Consider the following 17,497-nt stretch of genomic DNA (forward strand, 5'->3'; position numbering starts at 1 on the left):
GGGAAGGGTAGTCCTACGGGTGCCACCGCTGGCGCTGTTGCTCTCATGGCGCCGCTCTCCGCTCGCTAGGGCAGCCGACGGCCCGACCGTCATCCCTGGGCCGCAGGGTTCCCCCCAGGCCGGGCCCTCCCCCGTACCGCCCCTCGGCAGGGCCTACGCTGCGTTGGAGAGAAGTGGCTGCCTTTGGACTTGGCTTAGAGGCTGGGTTGCACAACCTGGGATTTGCTCTTCGCCTCCCGGGAGGAAGCAGCTCCTAAAGAAGTCTCTTTACGAGCGAGAAGGGCCCACAGGGACACCGCATCATGCACACGGCAGGCTGTCAGCTGACTGAGCCTTAGCCCAGCCCTGAACAAGGACCCAAGGGCCTCCGAACCCAGACTCTGTTGAGGATCAGGAGTTCTGCGCTCTCAAGCGTGGTCAGCGTGGTGTTACCAGCATGTTATCAGACATACTGTGCTCGATAGCAAACGCTGTAGCCACCCTTAGAATACAAACGTGTAACCAGCAATGCCTATTTTCCTGTGTAATTGGCTACTGCTGAATCCTGGTGACCAGGAAAGCGTGTCCTCCTTTCTCAAGTTGGTTTAAACCCTGAGTGCAGTTTACTGCAGCATTTGCTGCTCCCCCAGGTGCAGCCCGTGCTGTGCATCCAAGAACACCCCGGTAGAGGCCAGGACAAAGAGGTACTTAGGCGCTTTGTATTTTTGGTATTCAGTTGATGCCCCAGTCTCCTTCAGTAAGACGTGTTGCCTGCAAGGGAGTCCCATCTTCCCCCAAAAGTGTTACGCGGTGTGGTGTGACTGCCCAGCCTGCACAGTGACAGCACCACTGAAAAAGATGATGGCAAGCAGGCACCGCTCCGGGGGATGTTCTCTCGCAGCTACATCTTTAACAGCTGGCTAAGACAAGGGCCTTTATTGCTGCTCACCTTACCTGTGCATGTCCCCTTCTGCACAAGTACCCAGTGTAGAGAGTATCGTGACTCTTCTCCGAAGTGCTTGGGTAAACTGAAACTGCACAGCCTTTCAATTTTGAAAATGCTGCTTCTTGGCAAAATGGCGTTAAATTGAGGAAGGGGAACCATTTAGTCTTTAAAAATGGCTCATCAGAGGTTTTCAGGGAGCACAGGAGTAGTAAGGGGGATTTTTCCAGGACCCAAGTGCATGTACAGGTCATTTGCTTTTTCAGCGGTCGAAGCTGATTAGTGTTTAGTTTTGAATAGTCTGCTTTTACTTACTGTCCTTGTACATCTCTATGCACATTGACAGTGCTATCTCCAGCCTTCTGCCTAGGAGACAGCCAGTGCACAAGGGTGGTTATCCTACTTGCAGTGCATTCACTTTGTCAGAGTAAGTATTAACTAATTCAGAGTTTAAGCTGTTATGTTTCCTAGCTGAAGCAGTCTGGATTTACCATGTAAGTCTGGATCCTGCAGCTCCAGAATGATTTCCCCTCCTATCCCCCATTCCCTCCCAGTATTCCTACCTTTCTGCAGAGTTAACATTGGATGTGAACTTGTGTCTGACACCAGGGTCACTGGGGTAGAGAGATAATACAAAATGAAGATGCCTTCCATTCACTGTTTAAGAATGATGAACTGGAGGAATGAGCACAATGCCAGACTTGTGCTACATCTGCCCCTGCTCGTGCTCTGGTAGGTCACAGAATCAGAATAGTCAGGGTTGGAAAGGACCTTAAGATCATCTGGTTCCAACCCCCCGCCATGGGCAGGGACACCTAACACTAAATCATGTTACCCAAGGCTCTGTCCAACCTGGCCTTGAACACTGCCAAGGGATGGAGCATTCACAGCTTCCCTGGGCAACCCATTCCAGTGCCTCACCACCCTCACAGTAAAGAATTTCCTCCTTACATCCAATCTAAACTTCCCCTGTTTAAGTTTTAACCCGTTACCCCTTGTCCTATCACTGCAGTCCCTTTCGGTAGCGTACACAAATGGCATGACTCAAATTATAAAACCTCACCCAAGATCTGAGCAGGAAGAAGTAAGAAGATTTGTTAGGAGACCATTACAAAATTTCAGCTAAGCATTCGGAGAAGATGAAATAAACAGGCATAGAAATGTGGGCAGTAACACCCTGTAAGCTAACATACAATTTCCTTGCAAAAGAAGGTACAGCACTCTGGGAAGGGAATAAAACCACTATGGCAGCTATTTTCATATGAATGCCCATTTTTGGTGGGTTTTGGTTTTTTCCCTCAGTCTGGTAGGGCTTTGTGGCAGCATTAATATAGAACATAACTTCTTCAGTAAAATCAGCACAAGAGAACCCTACTCCTGAGCTGTGCTCATTTTAGTACTGGTGTCTTCTGTGCAAGATCTAGGCTCTAACACTCCTTCCCTTTTGCCCCCCAGATTACAAATGCTTACTTACAACGTAAAGAACAAGTGACTGCAGTGAGTTCCACAGTTACTTTTTCCATTAGATACCCACCCAGTCCATGTTTCAGGTGATTTCTCAAGAAAAAAAGAAAGGGCTACCTGATAATGACCAGGGTTATCAGAAACACCCCAGGACAACATAGGGTGAGTACTCTGCTCCTGAATAAACAGGTGAATGCACTGTGTTACACAAGGGGTCAAATTACTGATGGGGAGTAGAAAACCATCTGTTGACTCATGGCAGACTAGGTATGTAGGACAGCACACTACATGGAGACAATTGGCTTTTATTGTATGTACAGCAGTAGTTATTTCTTAAAAAATCCTCTTCTCAGGCTTTTAGGTGATAGAATAAATCTGTACATCACAGACTTCGTAATTGCACCAACTTCATTTTGTGTACACACATTAAAAAGGAAAAAAAAGACATCCATCACAGAAGTGACTGTAACAGTGGAGTGCTGGAAAAGAATGTTTTACCCCACCTGGAACATCACAGCATAATACATTATTGGGAAATACAGAGTTATAGTATTGGAAAGACCTCAGACCCATCCTTCCCAGTTATTTTCATACCTTGCATAGTAGCAGTCTGGATATCCTGAGTGAAATGGTATTATTCACCTTTATCACCCATTTTATACAACTAATCTGGAGTTGTTTGTCACCAAGGCTGTGGCTTAGAAATGTACAGAAGCATATGCTGAATCTTAAATGTATGAATAAATCCACTTAGGTCCTGTCAAAGTCAGGGAGGTCAAAGCATGAGGTCAGCTCTTCCCACTCACAATGGGAATGTCTTAGCCTGGAGCTCTGGTATACTTAATTCTGTACCAGGATAAGCACTTATCTCAAACTTCAGCTCTGCAAGTCAAAAGCTGCAGTAAACCAAAATGAAAAAGCCATGCGGCTCCCACCTTGTATAGAGCTCTTGCTCCTCTTAAAACCTAGAGCTACTAGAGCTGAAAAAGATGTTAAACCAAAAGCAAGATTCTTATTTTGCTTCCTCAGAGACATTTTATAGCATTTTATGTAGCCAACTTCACTTTTTCCTACAATACTTTGCATATTAAGAACACCAAAACTTTACAATACACAGCAGGAAGCTTTCCCTTGAAAACCACCTAGAATCAGCAAGGAGATGTGGTACAGGGAAATGCTATGAAATTTCACTCATCTTCAAAACTGGTATCATTGACAAGCAATAGAACACATCAAAACCCCAGTGCTGTAAGCCAAGTCCTCTAAAGAGCAAGACAGTAACTACAGGTCTGTAAGATGTGGAGCCCCAACCTCTCTCCCAAAGAAAGAGCTGAGGAAAATCTGATAGCATAAGAGTAAACCCCACTGTTTCTGCCTGAAAGTTTATGACTTGTCCATTAAGTTGAAGAAGTTTGCCGAAAGTATTTTAGTTCTTTACAAACATTTTTCTTCCAGGGCATCCCTTCTTCTTCCTGCTGCTTAAGACTCACAAGTTTCATATGCAGTTAGGAGTGAAAAAACTGCAATTTTGTTCTGGATTGAACTACTAGTGATCTAGGGATAAAGGACCCTCTCCTCTTTGAAGTGACTTTTAAAGTGATCTCCGTCAAGCTTGAGATACTAGGTAGTTTTATTGCTTTAATCTATGAAAAGAAAATTAAAGCCAAGGCAAATCATGTTTAGATAAGGATGCAGGTTGTTTACATCAAGGCAAATGAAAAGCTAAAATGCCATAAAGCAAAGCAGACCACAAATACAGATTAAGAAGGTTCAGTTATGGGCAGAAAAATTCTTCAAAAATTAAAAGCAAGACTTCATCTCTTAATCATCATAAAATAAATACTTCTTTCCTGTATCCTCTGCCTCTGCTGCATTCAGAAACACAAGAGTGTAAGAAAGCAAAAAGGAAGAAAGATTTCACAGGTTGCTTCCAAGCTATTGTACTGAAGTAATGAAGTTGGAAGGCAGAAAGCAGTAAGTTTTCAGTGTAGTATCATGCAGAGATTTGTTCTGCTGCTAAATGTGTAGTTATTAAAATTATGAAGATATTGCAAAACATAAAAGAGCAAAATGATTCCCTCCAGCATCCTTCACACAACCACACAGGCAACATACAACACCTGACAGGATATGTCACAGTGTTAACACCAGTTTACAGATCCAGTCCTACCAATTCACACAGCTCCTGCTGGCTGTCACAGAATCTAACTCACACTGACCTAAACACTAATGTATACAAGAAATATACATACTCAGACCTCCTGATGTTCAGTGGCAACCTAATCATCTCAGAAGGGGGGAATGGGATTCAGAACTGTGGGCCTTTGGAGTTGTCACAGCTGAGCAACTCAGTCATCTCTTTGTATTTAGTACCTTAGCTTGTTTTTTACAACAGGACATAAATTATTTGTAGAGGAGTAGGAAGAGTTGAGGAACACACCAGCCAGATAGAAGTCAAACATCAAACCAAACGATGTTTATTTTCCTGAGGAGTGAAGGCAATTAGAAAACACAATTCCCTTTTTACCCCAAATGCCTTGTTTTCCTCATCTTAAGAATTCATTCTCTCTCAGTATACACAAGCCCAAACCTTCATACAGTTTGCAGTATAGAATGTTTTTGTTCCCACCATCAAGACATGCATTTAGGCGGTCACCAAGACCTTAAGAAAGATGAACTAAAAAAACCCCACTGCTTCAACAAGCCTCTGTTCCACAGGGTAAGCTACAAGCAACCCTGCTCTTGTACTTCTGCAAGTTATTCAGTGTTATTTCCACCCCATTCCAAAGTACACAATGAAGCTTCCATAAATTAAAATCCCAGTTCAATAATTTAAGCAGACTTCCAAGTAGTGTTTTATGCTCCCTTTACACTCTCAGTTCCATACTTTTTTTTTAGTTTAAGGGGATGCTACCCATGGAGCTCAGTCTCACTTTGATTTCTTGCACTCAGTGAGTAGTTATTGTTTCCTTCTTCAGCAAACAAGACTGAGCATTTAAAACATGGCAGAGATTTGACCCCCACCCTGCCCTGTCACTGTCATGCAAAAAGCTCCCAGTAGAGTCAAGGGAAAAAGTGTATGTTGAGACAACATAATGTCAGTTATTTTAATGCTCATTTAACGAACCACTGTAAAAGAAGTGAAGAAACTACTTAGTATTAAGTTAACAATAAACAAATGTGTTCAAGCACATTCAAGCTGGACAAACCTGTATTACTGAACTGGGATTTCTAAGCACATTACAGCTCTAGAAAACTCAATTGTAACCCATTTTCAAAATACAGAATATTAAAATGCCTTCAAGTGTTTTTATGATAAGCAGCATGCTCAAACATACAACTATTTGATAGTCTGGACTGCTGTACTACCACAGTGATTTTAGGAGGTTACACATAAACAGCATTTTTGACCAGTAGGCTCAGTTAAAACATTTCAACAATTCATTTGTCCTAGTATTTTCTGGTAAAACAGAAACCAAAACCCCTCTACTTTTATATTCTTTGTAAAATATTTACCAAGGAATGCAGAGCCCATTAGAAGTTTTGAATTGTGCTTCTGTTCTTCAGTGACTTATTTTTGACGATTAATTTAAGTTGAAAGCCCAAATATCAGCCAAAGTGTTGGACGTCTTAAGGGGAGGAAGAGGGGGAGGGGGAAAATCACTGTTGGCAAAGCAGGCACAAATCTATCCTCCATTCATGTCAGCAGTTTAGATGGAATGGATGTTTTTCTTGGCTAGAGGGAACAGGCTTGGTCCTTTGTCCTCAGTAGGAATGCAGATAATGGAAAAGTACAGGTACGCACAAAAGACAGTACCTGGGAAATACTGAATGACATTTTACTCTTCTTAATAGCCCAAACAAGAACTATGCCTTTACTTTCATCAGTTTTCCCTTTTAAGGAGCCAGCTGCAATATTTAATTAGGAACAAAAGTTAAAAAACTCACCCGACCAACCACTCGGCACATGACAACATTGGCAGATCTAGAAACTGAAAGCCAACTAAAGGAAATGTTACTATGTTTTAAACAGCTCTCTTCACAACTGTGTTTTCTAAGATCTCAGTAAGTGCTTGGCAAGTAAAATAAGCTGTCTAATGAAAAGCATTATAGGGTTAAATACGCTCTATTCATCACTTATTGCTCCTAGCTTTGCATTTGATACGATGGTTAAATATACTTGTCTAACAAGTACTTGGGAGAAGGAATTAGAGCCCCTAAGGTAAGTTTTTGCATCACTAACGCAGCTTCTCACACAGGGAAGAAAAGCTACAAATAAGAATTTGTAAATGTTTCCTCTGCGAGAAGACTCAAGCAGACTTAAAAAAAAAGTCTGGATTTTTTTTAAAGCATAACTTATGCACAGAACATTGAACAATAAGCTAGTGTAAGTCTTTGCATAATTTATTGATTTATGGCTAATATCAAAGGCATCTCTCCACCTATATGGATCGAACAGTTATTACAGCAGGCTACAGTTATTACAGTAGGCTATCTTAATCAGCATTTTAGTTCTGCTTCTGAACACTTACCCGTTTCCAAATTACAATGCAAACTGGATCTGGGTCTCTCTTTTCCCTTTCAACCTGACTAGAAAAACAAGGTGAGACTTCTGTTGCTACTATTCCAGGCTGCAGTAAGGAAACACAGTGGTATCTTCTCTCTTTACAGTGGTTCAATCATACAGCAGGTATGGTGTTTCAGTTCTTAGCTCCCCATTAATGTAAACTAGGTGCTTACATGCAGGTCCTCCCCACATGCACCATTCCCCATAATCTCTCATCTTCTATAACAAACCACATGATCCTCCAAAAGCTCACGATACAATTAGCACTGCTTGTATTTGGAGAAGCAACTTTTATTGTCAGAGAGAAAAAGTCTTCTGGTAAAATAAACAAACAAAAAAAGATAAGCTTTCTGTTTGTTCCTGGACCACTGCATTAGTGAACATAGTTTTATGCAAGTCATCAGCCATATTTGTGTCCTCTAGTACTGCTGTGTAAACAAGTGGTCAACTGATGTGCAAGTATGCCATCATAGAGTGTTCAGTCTTGTATGAATGGTTCTGTTGAACCACCGTTCAGTTTGTTCTTGCTTTTGTTTTTGGAAAGGAGCTTTCTGCTCAGAATACGTGAAAGCGTGCCTCCCTTCTTGCGTGCTTCCTCCGACAGTGGCTGCTGCAGGTAGACGAGATCGTTGTGTGACTGACTCATCCCAGGATCCTTCTGGTGATGTCGCCGGCGGAAAAAGAGCTTTGCGCTTTTCTTCAGAATCGAACCTGTGGAAGCAAACAGCAGAGGTGAGGGCCCTTTAGACACAACTGGCTGCTGTCCTCTTGGAGCTCAGCTTGAACTGTAACTGCAGCATGACTGGAAAAAGCCTCAGTCTTAACTTTTCCAGTTTAAGCATCACCCTGGTAACTACTCCAACAATGTTAAAAAACTAAGAGTGTGGTGACTCTAAAGCAAGAATATTCATGGTTTGTAACCTAGAGGCCATAACAGTACAAGTTCCACCTTGCAACACGTGATTTCAGATACTGGCAATCGTCGTGCTTTCAGCCAGAGGCACCCATACATACACTACATGCTACTGAATTCTCCTTGCCTCGCTTCTGATCCAGCTCTCTCTCAGCTGAACACCACTGAGAAATTCAGACTCCATGGAAGTATGTATTTCTCCACTTCAACTTGTTCCATGCAAGTATCATGCAAACCGCATCATGACAGACTGTGGTAGTTCTAGACATATGCATGTACACACGCTTGTAAAGCTAGCAGAAATGCTCAGGAGAGAAGAGCTCACGTGTATTGCTAGAGGAGCACTAAAGAAAGAAATTAATTTTCCTTCATTTTAGAAATGATGCTATTGAAAAGGGAGGAAAGCTACAGTGAAACATGCCTATGAGGAATCAGTCCTCTGACTTCAGCTTCTAAAGTCAATCCACACATCTTGTGGAAGTCTCCTTCCTCACGTTTTATTCATTTCAAATGCTTTTCTGAAAGCTGCGTTAGTGGTCAAACATACACATGCACAGCCTTTGGTGTGGGTTGTACACTGGGTTCTCACGTGTCAAACAGGCATATCCAATCTTTCCAATACAACAGAATTACAGAGTATTTTATAAAAAGAATTAAATAGCAGAAGTAACGTTACTCTTTTTTGTTTCAAGGATCAAAGAAGGAAGAGATTAGCCCGTGATCCACAACATGAAGGTGGCATTTTAATTTGAGGTGAAGGACTGTTGGTGCTGGAGAACTCTACCTGGCAGTCAACCTGTATTCAGTATGCCCATGCAAGCCAGACAGCAAGTGTTCTACATGAATTGAGTAGCGCTACCTAGAGTAACAATCACAAAGTATTTGATATTTTAAAATCCTGTTAGGAACAGCAATTAACTTCAAGCAGGTTAAAAATAGTATTACATTTGCTTCCAACAGCTTCAGAAATGAGCTCAAATCCCTTCTGTGGCAAATTAAGCTACTGTGTTTTGTTGTATTCCTTCTCTTGATCCCATGTCAAGCCTATTATGCAGCCAAGGCAATTGCAGCTGTCATCCCACCTCATTGCCAACAACAGCCACCAGTACTCTTTGCAAGCTTGGGTTAGTTTTGCAGCCGCCGTTCTGCCAAATTCCACTATCCCTTTCCATGTGCACATGTCTGATGTGTAAGGCAGCTTGGCTGCCGCTGGCAGGGACACTGCTTCGAGCTACTGGCAACACTTAGCTGGGTGTCAGTACATCAGCCCCATGTTAAAATAGCACCAGATTTGTGCAGAATTGGGCAGCGCTGCTGTCCTAGTGGCATGAGCCAATCTGAACGAGGGAGGACCCAGGTAGCAAGCCAACACAGGAGCCTTCTGGCAGTCAGAGTCTTAGTACGTGAGGACAGTCATCTCCTTGGCAAAGCTTCCACACCTCATTCCTGTACCACTATCAGATTTCCCAACTCTAGTTCAGCTATTAACTCTTGTCACTGCACAATCTTGATTCTGCTTTTCCTCCCACTGCCAATGGATACATAAAGCAACACACAGACCAATTATTTCATGCAATACCATGCAATAGCTAGAATTACATATTTGTCCCCCAAGGACTTGAGGGGCTGCATGTCATTTTGCACAGTGACAGCTGCAGAATAGGTATTTTCATGGCAGCTCTGCTGCACACAGCCAGAGGCTTCTTTGTTCAGACCAGAGCAGTTAACAAATATGTGCTGGGTTTATTACTTTGTACTTCAAGGACTAAGCACTCAGCACCTGGGAGGATATTCTGATGTGTTTTGTCCTGCTGCTGCTGCAATTCTTCTAACAGGACATGATGGGATGAAAGCAGAAAGCAACTGGAATTTGTGGATTTGAATCTTGACTGCTCTTCCACCACTCTCTGATTGATCTTTTTGGCAAGACAGTACCACTTCAAGCTGTTGTGCACAGCATAAAGGAAACAGTGTTCAACCCCATGACACTGACAGTTGTTAATATGCAGAGGCTGGGGTGGATTAATAAGGCCTTGCTGCTGTGTGACTTTTGTTTTAGCAGTCAGCTGTTCGGCCCAGCAGTCCTGGCAGCTGCAGCTGAAGCTGTGCCAACAGGCGCAGGACAGAAGGCTTTATCTGTAAGCTGTTATTTAGTTCTACCCATCCAGACTGATTTCCCATATGAGGAAATAAACACAAACCAAGAATGCTGCACAAGTTGTGCTGGTGGCCTGTGGCAACTCGCTGCAGCTGAAAACCTGCAGGCAGCACTTCCCTGAGAGCAACACAGGCTCAGCGCAAGCAGCAGTACCCCCAGACATGAAAGCTCCCTGTGTTTTTGGAGGTCATTGCTACATGGAAGCTTGCCGCATCCCCGCTGCCACCCATCAGTCTCTAGCCAGTTTGGTATGTGCTGCCTGACAGTGGCTCCAGCTGCTGTGGAGGCATGCACCAAATTGCAAGCTTGGCAATGCTCGTGCTATTTGCATGCTTACTTCTTGAGTTCAACAGGATCCATATGCCAACTCTGCCCCTAACACCAGGAGACAAGCAGAGAGCATGTCAAGAGTGCCGTACAGACTGACTGGTCTTCATAGGCTTCTCTGCACTAGTTTAGGGTGTTCTAAAAATGAGGGGCTTGGATCACTTCTGAATCTCATTTTTGTTAATGAAGATTTCCTTCCACATCTACAAGGATAAAGAGATTGCTTATTTCCATTCCTTCCCAGCTTCCAAAAGTTTTTATCCAGGTGGTTTTGTGAATACCTGCTGAGGTCCTTGTTGCTCTATGAGTTAGGCTAGAAAAGAGACCTAGAAAACTGAAAGCAGCAGGTTTTAAAATAAGCTTTCTGCATATGCATACCCGGTTATGGGGTCACACATGGTTTGCATGATCAGATGTGGATTGATTACCAGATACTACCGGAATGGGCATGATGGAGGGAGATCGGGAATGTAGAGTACACTCTCCAAGCCTGCCCTTCTGTCCATTCTGTGTGATACACGTGGACAGCACGACCACCAGCAGAATGATTTGTTATGACTAGTCTGCTAAGTATGGGAGCACAGGAAAGTAATTTTGGAGGGAGGAAAGAAATGGATGGGGGAAGAAGAAAACATATGCCAGACTATGTTTTGCTTCAGTTTTTACAATGAGTGAACCATTGTAAAGCTGCATTTTCTAAGGAAACCAAAAACCAACCAAAAACCAAAACCAAACCAAACCAACAAAATAACTTACTGTGTAGGTAATTAATTCTGGCTGGCATAGTAGTCCTCTTAAGTATATAAAAGGGAATGGGTAAGAAAGAGGAAATCAGAAAAGTAAAAAATAATATGCAAAAGTTAATAAAAAAAAGAACAGAGAGATAACTTTAAGACATTAAATAGACACAAGGCTTTTTACAGCAGAAGGCATTTTGTTTGCTTTGAGGGCTTTTTTGAGTTTTGTTTGTGTTTGTTTGTTGTTTTGTTTCTTTAAGGGAAAGTTTTTGACAAAACGGAAATCTTGAACTATTTAAAGGTAACTGAAGACAGGAGGGTTCAAATGATTTCCTGTCTCACTCCACAGCTACTCAGCTGTGACAAAGCAGAGGTTCCAGACTTCCACAGAGGTCTATGTGTAAAGAAAAGGATCTGAGGCAGTCTTCACAAGTATTTTTTCAAGATGAGACAACTGTCTCAAATATTACTTTGTGCTTTTAGTAGTCCTGTACTACACGGAGTAAACAGGATCTTTAGAAACCTTATCTCTTTGCAGTGTACTGCACAGGGAACAACAAAACTGGACAACACCTCACATACAAATTTCCACTTGCTTTTAAAGAAGAATCCAGAGTTTTTGCAATATGCCATACAGCTTCCTAAACTTCCAGGCTCCAAATCAGACAAATCCCTTCACAACTAATCTCCTACCCCCACCCCAAGCATACCAAAACTTTCCAGTGCCAATCTATGTCAAATTGACTGCTGCTATACCATCCTGATCTACCAGGTGGAGCAAAGAAGCTGTGAGAAGTCCAGAAAACCTCAAAGCTCTAAGGGAGAGCCTTGGCAAAGAGGTCCAGTGCATGCTTTAAGTGGGAGGGATTACAATAATCTAGTAATATACTGAGGTTTTTTAGTAAGCCATTTCACAGTATCTTATCTCTGGATAAGGAAAGAATAGAAAATAATAAAGAGGGATGGATATGGGTGAGAAACACAACAATTTCTGCAACTTCAACGTGCAGCCTGTGAGACTGGTGTGCAGCCTGTTCAGGGCACAGCTCACTGCAGTGGCTCTGGTGTCAGACTTCCTAACAGACCCTGTGTTTACCACTTAGCCACAAACCAGTGCTACAGCCTCAGAGGTTAATGGATTTATAATGGAAACACAAAGGACCCTAAGACATGCTCAGACTGCAGCTATGCAGGTGTGTAATGACAACAGCAAAATTATCTGACCCCTTATTTACTTATTAAATTACCCTTTTTCCATTTTCTTTAGCAAACTAGCATTAATGAAATCAGTGAAAAGGGAGAAACTGTTCACAAGGCAGTTGAGAGAGACTGTACCTCTGGTTTAGCTCTGGTACTTCCTGAACACACACTTTATTGAAGGCAGGGGAGTCCTGTTCTCAGAGATGTAAAGGAGAAGAAGGAATGTAACAGAAAGCAACTCTGAAACCCTGGCATTTTCACCTTAGTAATGGGACTGCTAATATAGCATAAGTCCTTGTTTACAAGGATATGGTTTTCACTGACAAACTGATAATGTGGCTGGTTATTTCTCTCCCAGATAATTGAGTTGAGCTTAGTGAGCTGCCCTTCAACTTGTAAGGTTGAACCCTTATGTTTCCTGATGGAGGGGAGTGTAAGGGAGCCTGACCTGAGTCAGAGAGCTGGAGGACTGCACTCTCTATGGTGCTAATAAGACAACTTCAACCAACATCACAATTGCAAGGAGTTTAAGGACAAAAAACAGAAGAGATAAACCACTGAAGTGTTGCATGATACTGCCAGTTACATAGAGAAAGCAGTCATCCACTGAAGCAGAGATAAGAATCACATACCTTTTGATTTTTTCATGCTCCCAGTTTCTGAAACACTTAATGAGCTCCCAGATATTTCTTCACAGGTTTGGTCTAAGAGTGTGTTGGTGTCCCACTGCTGGCTGCTGTTCTCCAAATCCCAAGCCTTATGGGCACTTTGCTGTGGATCAGTTTTGGGCACTATTTCTGAAGCACCTAACGACAGTTTTTCATCAGAGGTGACTTTTGCAACACCTTCCCCCGCAGTGGGTGGATCTACTTGTTTGCAGGACCTGTCCATGGCTGCAGCGTAGTCCATCATCAGTGCAGCTTCACTGTCCTGAGATAAGGAGGTCTGCCCAGTGAAAACAAGAGACAACACTGACACAAGCCACTCTGCTGGAAAAAACCCACAAGCCTCCCTGCAAAAACTCCTTTATTTTCTTTACAGTTTTACATGTATTGCTCAGGGCTCTCATAAAGCCACTGGAAGCTTTCCTAGCTCCACTAAAGGGGAGGAGCATTTAGCCAAGTTTTAATCATATTGTTAAAGGCGAATGATTGAAAAAAAACCCAATTAAGTACATGTCTCCCACCTAAGCCCAGCCCCACTGCAAATAATGGGACTTTCCTACACATGCTGCTGTAATGAAGGATCAGCATTCATAGGCAATCTTTTGGTCCTTAAAATAACCGCATCTTCATCTTGAAGAAGGACTTGTGTCAGCTGTATCAGCTAAACACAGATCCATGCAGTCCCACTGCCTCCATCTCCCAAGCAGATACACCTGGCACTGTGGCAGCTGATGCTCATTTCTCCCTCTCATCACAGCACAGTGATGATCAAGAGACTCATGCTCACTGACTTGTCTTTCACACAGAGCTCTTTAGGGGTTCTGTGCATAACAGCAAGACTTGACAGTAAATATGCATACAGCAGCCTTTAAGGAAGGGAACACAGCCAGGCACCAAGCATCAGATGGGAGATTGAGGCTGTGAATGAAGAAAGTCTGGAGGAATGCTATGTAACATGTGCAAGTCTTTTTTGCCCTCCCTCTGGAACAGAGTCCAGAGGAGTTGGAGGTTTTTCAAAGAGTTTTAACAACTTTGAAAGAAACAGAAAATATCTTTCATACTTTTTCTGTGCCTCTTCCCTCCATGGGCAAAACATAGAGAAGGACAATCTCTGGCCTCACCTGAGCTCGTTTTCCCAAGTCCCTAATCATCCCACTCCCATCCAAGGTTACCATGCATTTTCAGTCAGGCTGTCAAATCTACCAATCAAACCCCAAAACACCCTATGCAACAATCCCACCCTGATTTGGCTTAACTTGAAACAGCTACTGAAACAAATTGGCACACAGACCTAAATCCTGCTGCGACTGCTGAATGGGAGACAGTAGAAAACACATTAACATCGCGCTCAGAGGAGCAAAGACTTTAGAGTAGTAAGCATTAAATAGAAGTGTAGTTTTTTGCTCTACCTTGGACACCCCTGATATGATAATGGTGCTTTTCTTTCTAGGAGACTTCAGTTTCTGCTTTGCAGACTCACTTAACTGCCGAATGGCTGCTTCTGCAACAGGATCGGTGCCATTCAGTACCAACAGCTCTGAAATGAAAGCATTATTTCAGAGGGAAGAAAGAAAAACAGGAAAAAAAAAAACAGAGCAAAAAGAGGCAGAGCTTGTTCTTGACATGAAATTCCGATAAATTAGCAGAAATGTTTTAAACACTAAGCACACCAAAACACCTTCCAATTCACTACCCAGCTATTGAGTGTTGTCTTTCTGTTACCCAGAAAGGGTAACTAAGCTGCACTTACAAACCCTTGCACATGGGAGGAAGCACAGACAAACTATCCAGTTATTTCAGTGCATTGCTATGCTGCAGTGACTGTAATCCAGAAGCAGTGGGTAGTGCATCAGGTATGACAGTCATGAAAAGCCATAGTTCTAACACAGTACAAAGCTGCCCTGTATTACTACTTCTTCAGGTAGCTGTTTTGCTTTTTTTCCAGACATCCTTGCTCAGCATTTCCAGATTTGCTTGGCAATATGGTAGGACAAGGAAGGCAAAATGGCAGTCACTCTGCTCTTTATCAGCTGCCTCCGAAGCCTACGAACTGCACCCCCTCTTCCTGTCCAAACACTGAACAGGAACACAAAATTGTCCTTATAAAATGCTCTCTAGTGCCAAGCACAAGTTTATTTTTAAGCATGTCTATTTCTGGCATCTGGTATGCAAGTACTTGAGGCACAGCAAAAAAACATACACTCGTCAAATTCATCAAGCTTAGGAATAAACAAGGCTAAGAAAATTAACAAGACAAAAATCCCCATATTTAATTGTCTGAGGGGGGCTTTGCTGTAATAGTTTTAACAACAAAAGAACACAGGCAGGAATAGCACCAATGTTAATTAAACTCAGCAGTGTCTTTTGTCCCTGTGACATTAATACAATGAAAGATGAGGCCTCAATAATTATGCTGCATCAAGTATCTCAGATACTTTTGGAGCTCAGTCGTATGTGTGCATGAGGGGTATACATGCCCATGCATGTCTGCACACTTACTATAAACCTCTACTTCTCCATCTCCACAGCCACTGCAAAGCCTCCAGGCACAGCAGAGAGCATCCAGGACAGCATGGCTGGCGCTTGCTAATTCTTATTGTTGTCATCACTTAGAACTATGACACGGCCACAGCACCTTTTCTACAGTCCTTGTTGCTATTTTGGCATGATATTTGGAATAACTACTGCCTGAGTTATTGCCATACCAAAAGCTCCTTTGTATTTCTTTAATCTGGGTTAAAGCTTTATTCTAATGAATAATTCTTCCTGCTGTATTGTATAAATGTTCCACAGAAATTCCCCCTACATTCCCATAAAACCACTGTCTGTATCAGTGTGCTCTAAACTGTCTTCAGAAGAGTTTTCCAGTAAGTGTTTTCTATCTTTAATATTATAAACAGTTATGAGAGTTAACTCAGCAGTCTACAGCTATCTTAACATTTCCTAAATTGGTTTAGTAATACCACAGTGCTTCATAGTATCAGAGTACTTCTTAGTCTAGAGGTAGGGAAAGACTCAAGTGCTTTTATAGTTTTTCACAGCTACTGGATCATACTGTCCCCCAGATTTCTGTCTTTTGGCCAATCCATTTCTCTCAGAAAGCCTTCCGACTGTGCCAGGAGCAGTCTAGATCATCTCCAGATTGTCCCGTCTTCACTCAAATTTGTACAAAGAAAACTAATTCCACACCATGTGCCATTTGCAGCTAGACTGAGTCACACCTTTCATTACGGTTGCCTACAGGGCTACAGAAAGATCAGATGGTGACCATACACAAGACTGAAAAATATCCTGAGGATTCAGAGTTACGACTCAAAAAGGTAACATGCCCCAGAGTTAAAATTAGGTTTAATACAGTCAAAGTGACCTATAATTAAAGTTATTACCAATGCCACCTGACACACAGAAGGCACTTCAACTGTATGCCACATGACTTAGGAAGGTGAACAAACAGGCACAGCAAGATTGTGTATTTGCATTAGCACAAAAAAAAAGCCCAGTGGCAGGGCCAGGAAGAGAATTCAGTCTTCCTTACGTCAGTCCAGCCTCATGCCGTCTCCTCAGGCAGAGGGGACATCACAGTGGCCTTACAGGCAAGTGTCACAGGGTTTTAATTTTGTGCAGTGCTTCCCATGCCTTTATAAAGAAGGACTCTTCATTCAAAAGAGAAGAGACATCCTGGCTTTTCTGCAGTCACCTCCCCTCTCCAAACCACAGCTCATTGTTACATATACAAAATAAGTAATTTTAATCACCAGTTCAAGCCAGACTTTTACTGCAAGACTGCTATATCCCTCACCACTGCACTTGCTAACACAAACATCTCAGTGCCTGTTGAAAGGCAGTAGCCATGTGGGTTTGCTGTTATTTAAAAAGATGACATTAATCCCATGTGCAGCAGAGACAGACATATTCTTATGAGCAGCTTTGAACATTCTATTACCTGTATCTGAAGATGATAAAGTTTTGCTGACTGGAGCACCAGGAGGATGGATAGCTTGAATAGAGAAATCCTTTTCAATCACTTTGACTTTAGCTGGAGTTTTCACAGGAGAACCTGAGGACCAAGTTTTGGGATTATTTAAACTACTCAATACATTTATTATGGAATTAATAAAAATCTATGATACCAGTGTTAAAGCCTGTTTAAATCATAAATATTTGAGAAAGTTGTTTAATACAAATTGTCAATACATGGTCTACAGTAACCAGACACAGGAAGACCTGTGAAGGGGAGGACTTTATTGTTTTTAAACATTCTACTGTAATATGCTAGACAACACTCACTTAAGTAAAAGATCTGCTTTAACAACTTAAAATAATGCAGTCTTTCTTATTTCACTTCACACTGTTTAGAGGTTTTACTTCCATACTTTTCCCAAGAATCGGAGAATCTAGTCCTGAAATACACGATGAAATAAACTTTGGCACAAGATGACACCAATCCTCATTAGGGATCATAATACAGATCAAGGTTAGAAGGCACAGGATGGTCTGTCATTAGAAAACACTCTAAGAGCCTGATACCAAACCCAGGCTCTTCT

General features: G+C 42.3%; 1 protein-coding gene across 4 annotated transcripts in view; it reads right to left on the reverse strand.

The window, feature by feature from the left end:
- Positions 1-7,249: 7,249 nt before the first annotated feature.
- The window catches only part of C2CD2 (C2 calcium dependent domain containing 2), a 35,555-nt gene continuing 25,307 nt past the window's right edge, over positions 7,250-17,497 (reverse strand). Inside the window, exons 11-15 of one of the 4 annotated variants that reach the window (XM_057426353.1) lie at positions 16,897-17,010; positions 14,363-14,490; positions 12,921-13,233; positions 11,108-11,144; positions 7,525-7,664 (exon numbers count right to left, since the gene is read on the reverse strand). In XM_057426353.1, coding sequence (XP_057282336.1) covers positions 11,119-11,144; positions 12,921-13,233; positions 14,363-14,490; positions 16,897-17,010 — 581 coding nt within the window. In that variant the 3' untranslated portion in view covers positions 7,525-7,664; positions 11,108-11,118. Of the gene's footprint in view, positions 7,665-10,361; positions 10,400-11,107; positions 11,145-12,920; positions 13,234-14,362; positions 14,491-16,896; positions 17,011-17,497 lie in introns of those variants that run through there. The other 3 variants (XM_057426352.1, XM_057426354.1, XM_057426351.1) reach the window with 3 other exon arrangements.

Source organism: Pezoporus wallicus, unplaced genomic scaffold (assembly GCF_028554395.1).
Source record: "Pezoporus wallicus isolate ANWC-B61680 ecotype Strahan unplaced genomic scaffold, APGP_CSIRO_Pwel_v1 contig_8747, whole genome shotgun sequence".
In the NCBI taxonomy this organism is placed as follows: Eukaryota; Metazoa; Chordata; class Aves; order Psittaciformes; family Psittacidae; genus Pezoporus; species Pezoporus wallicus.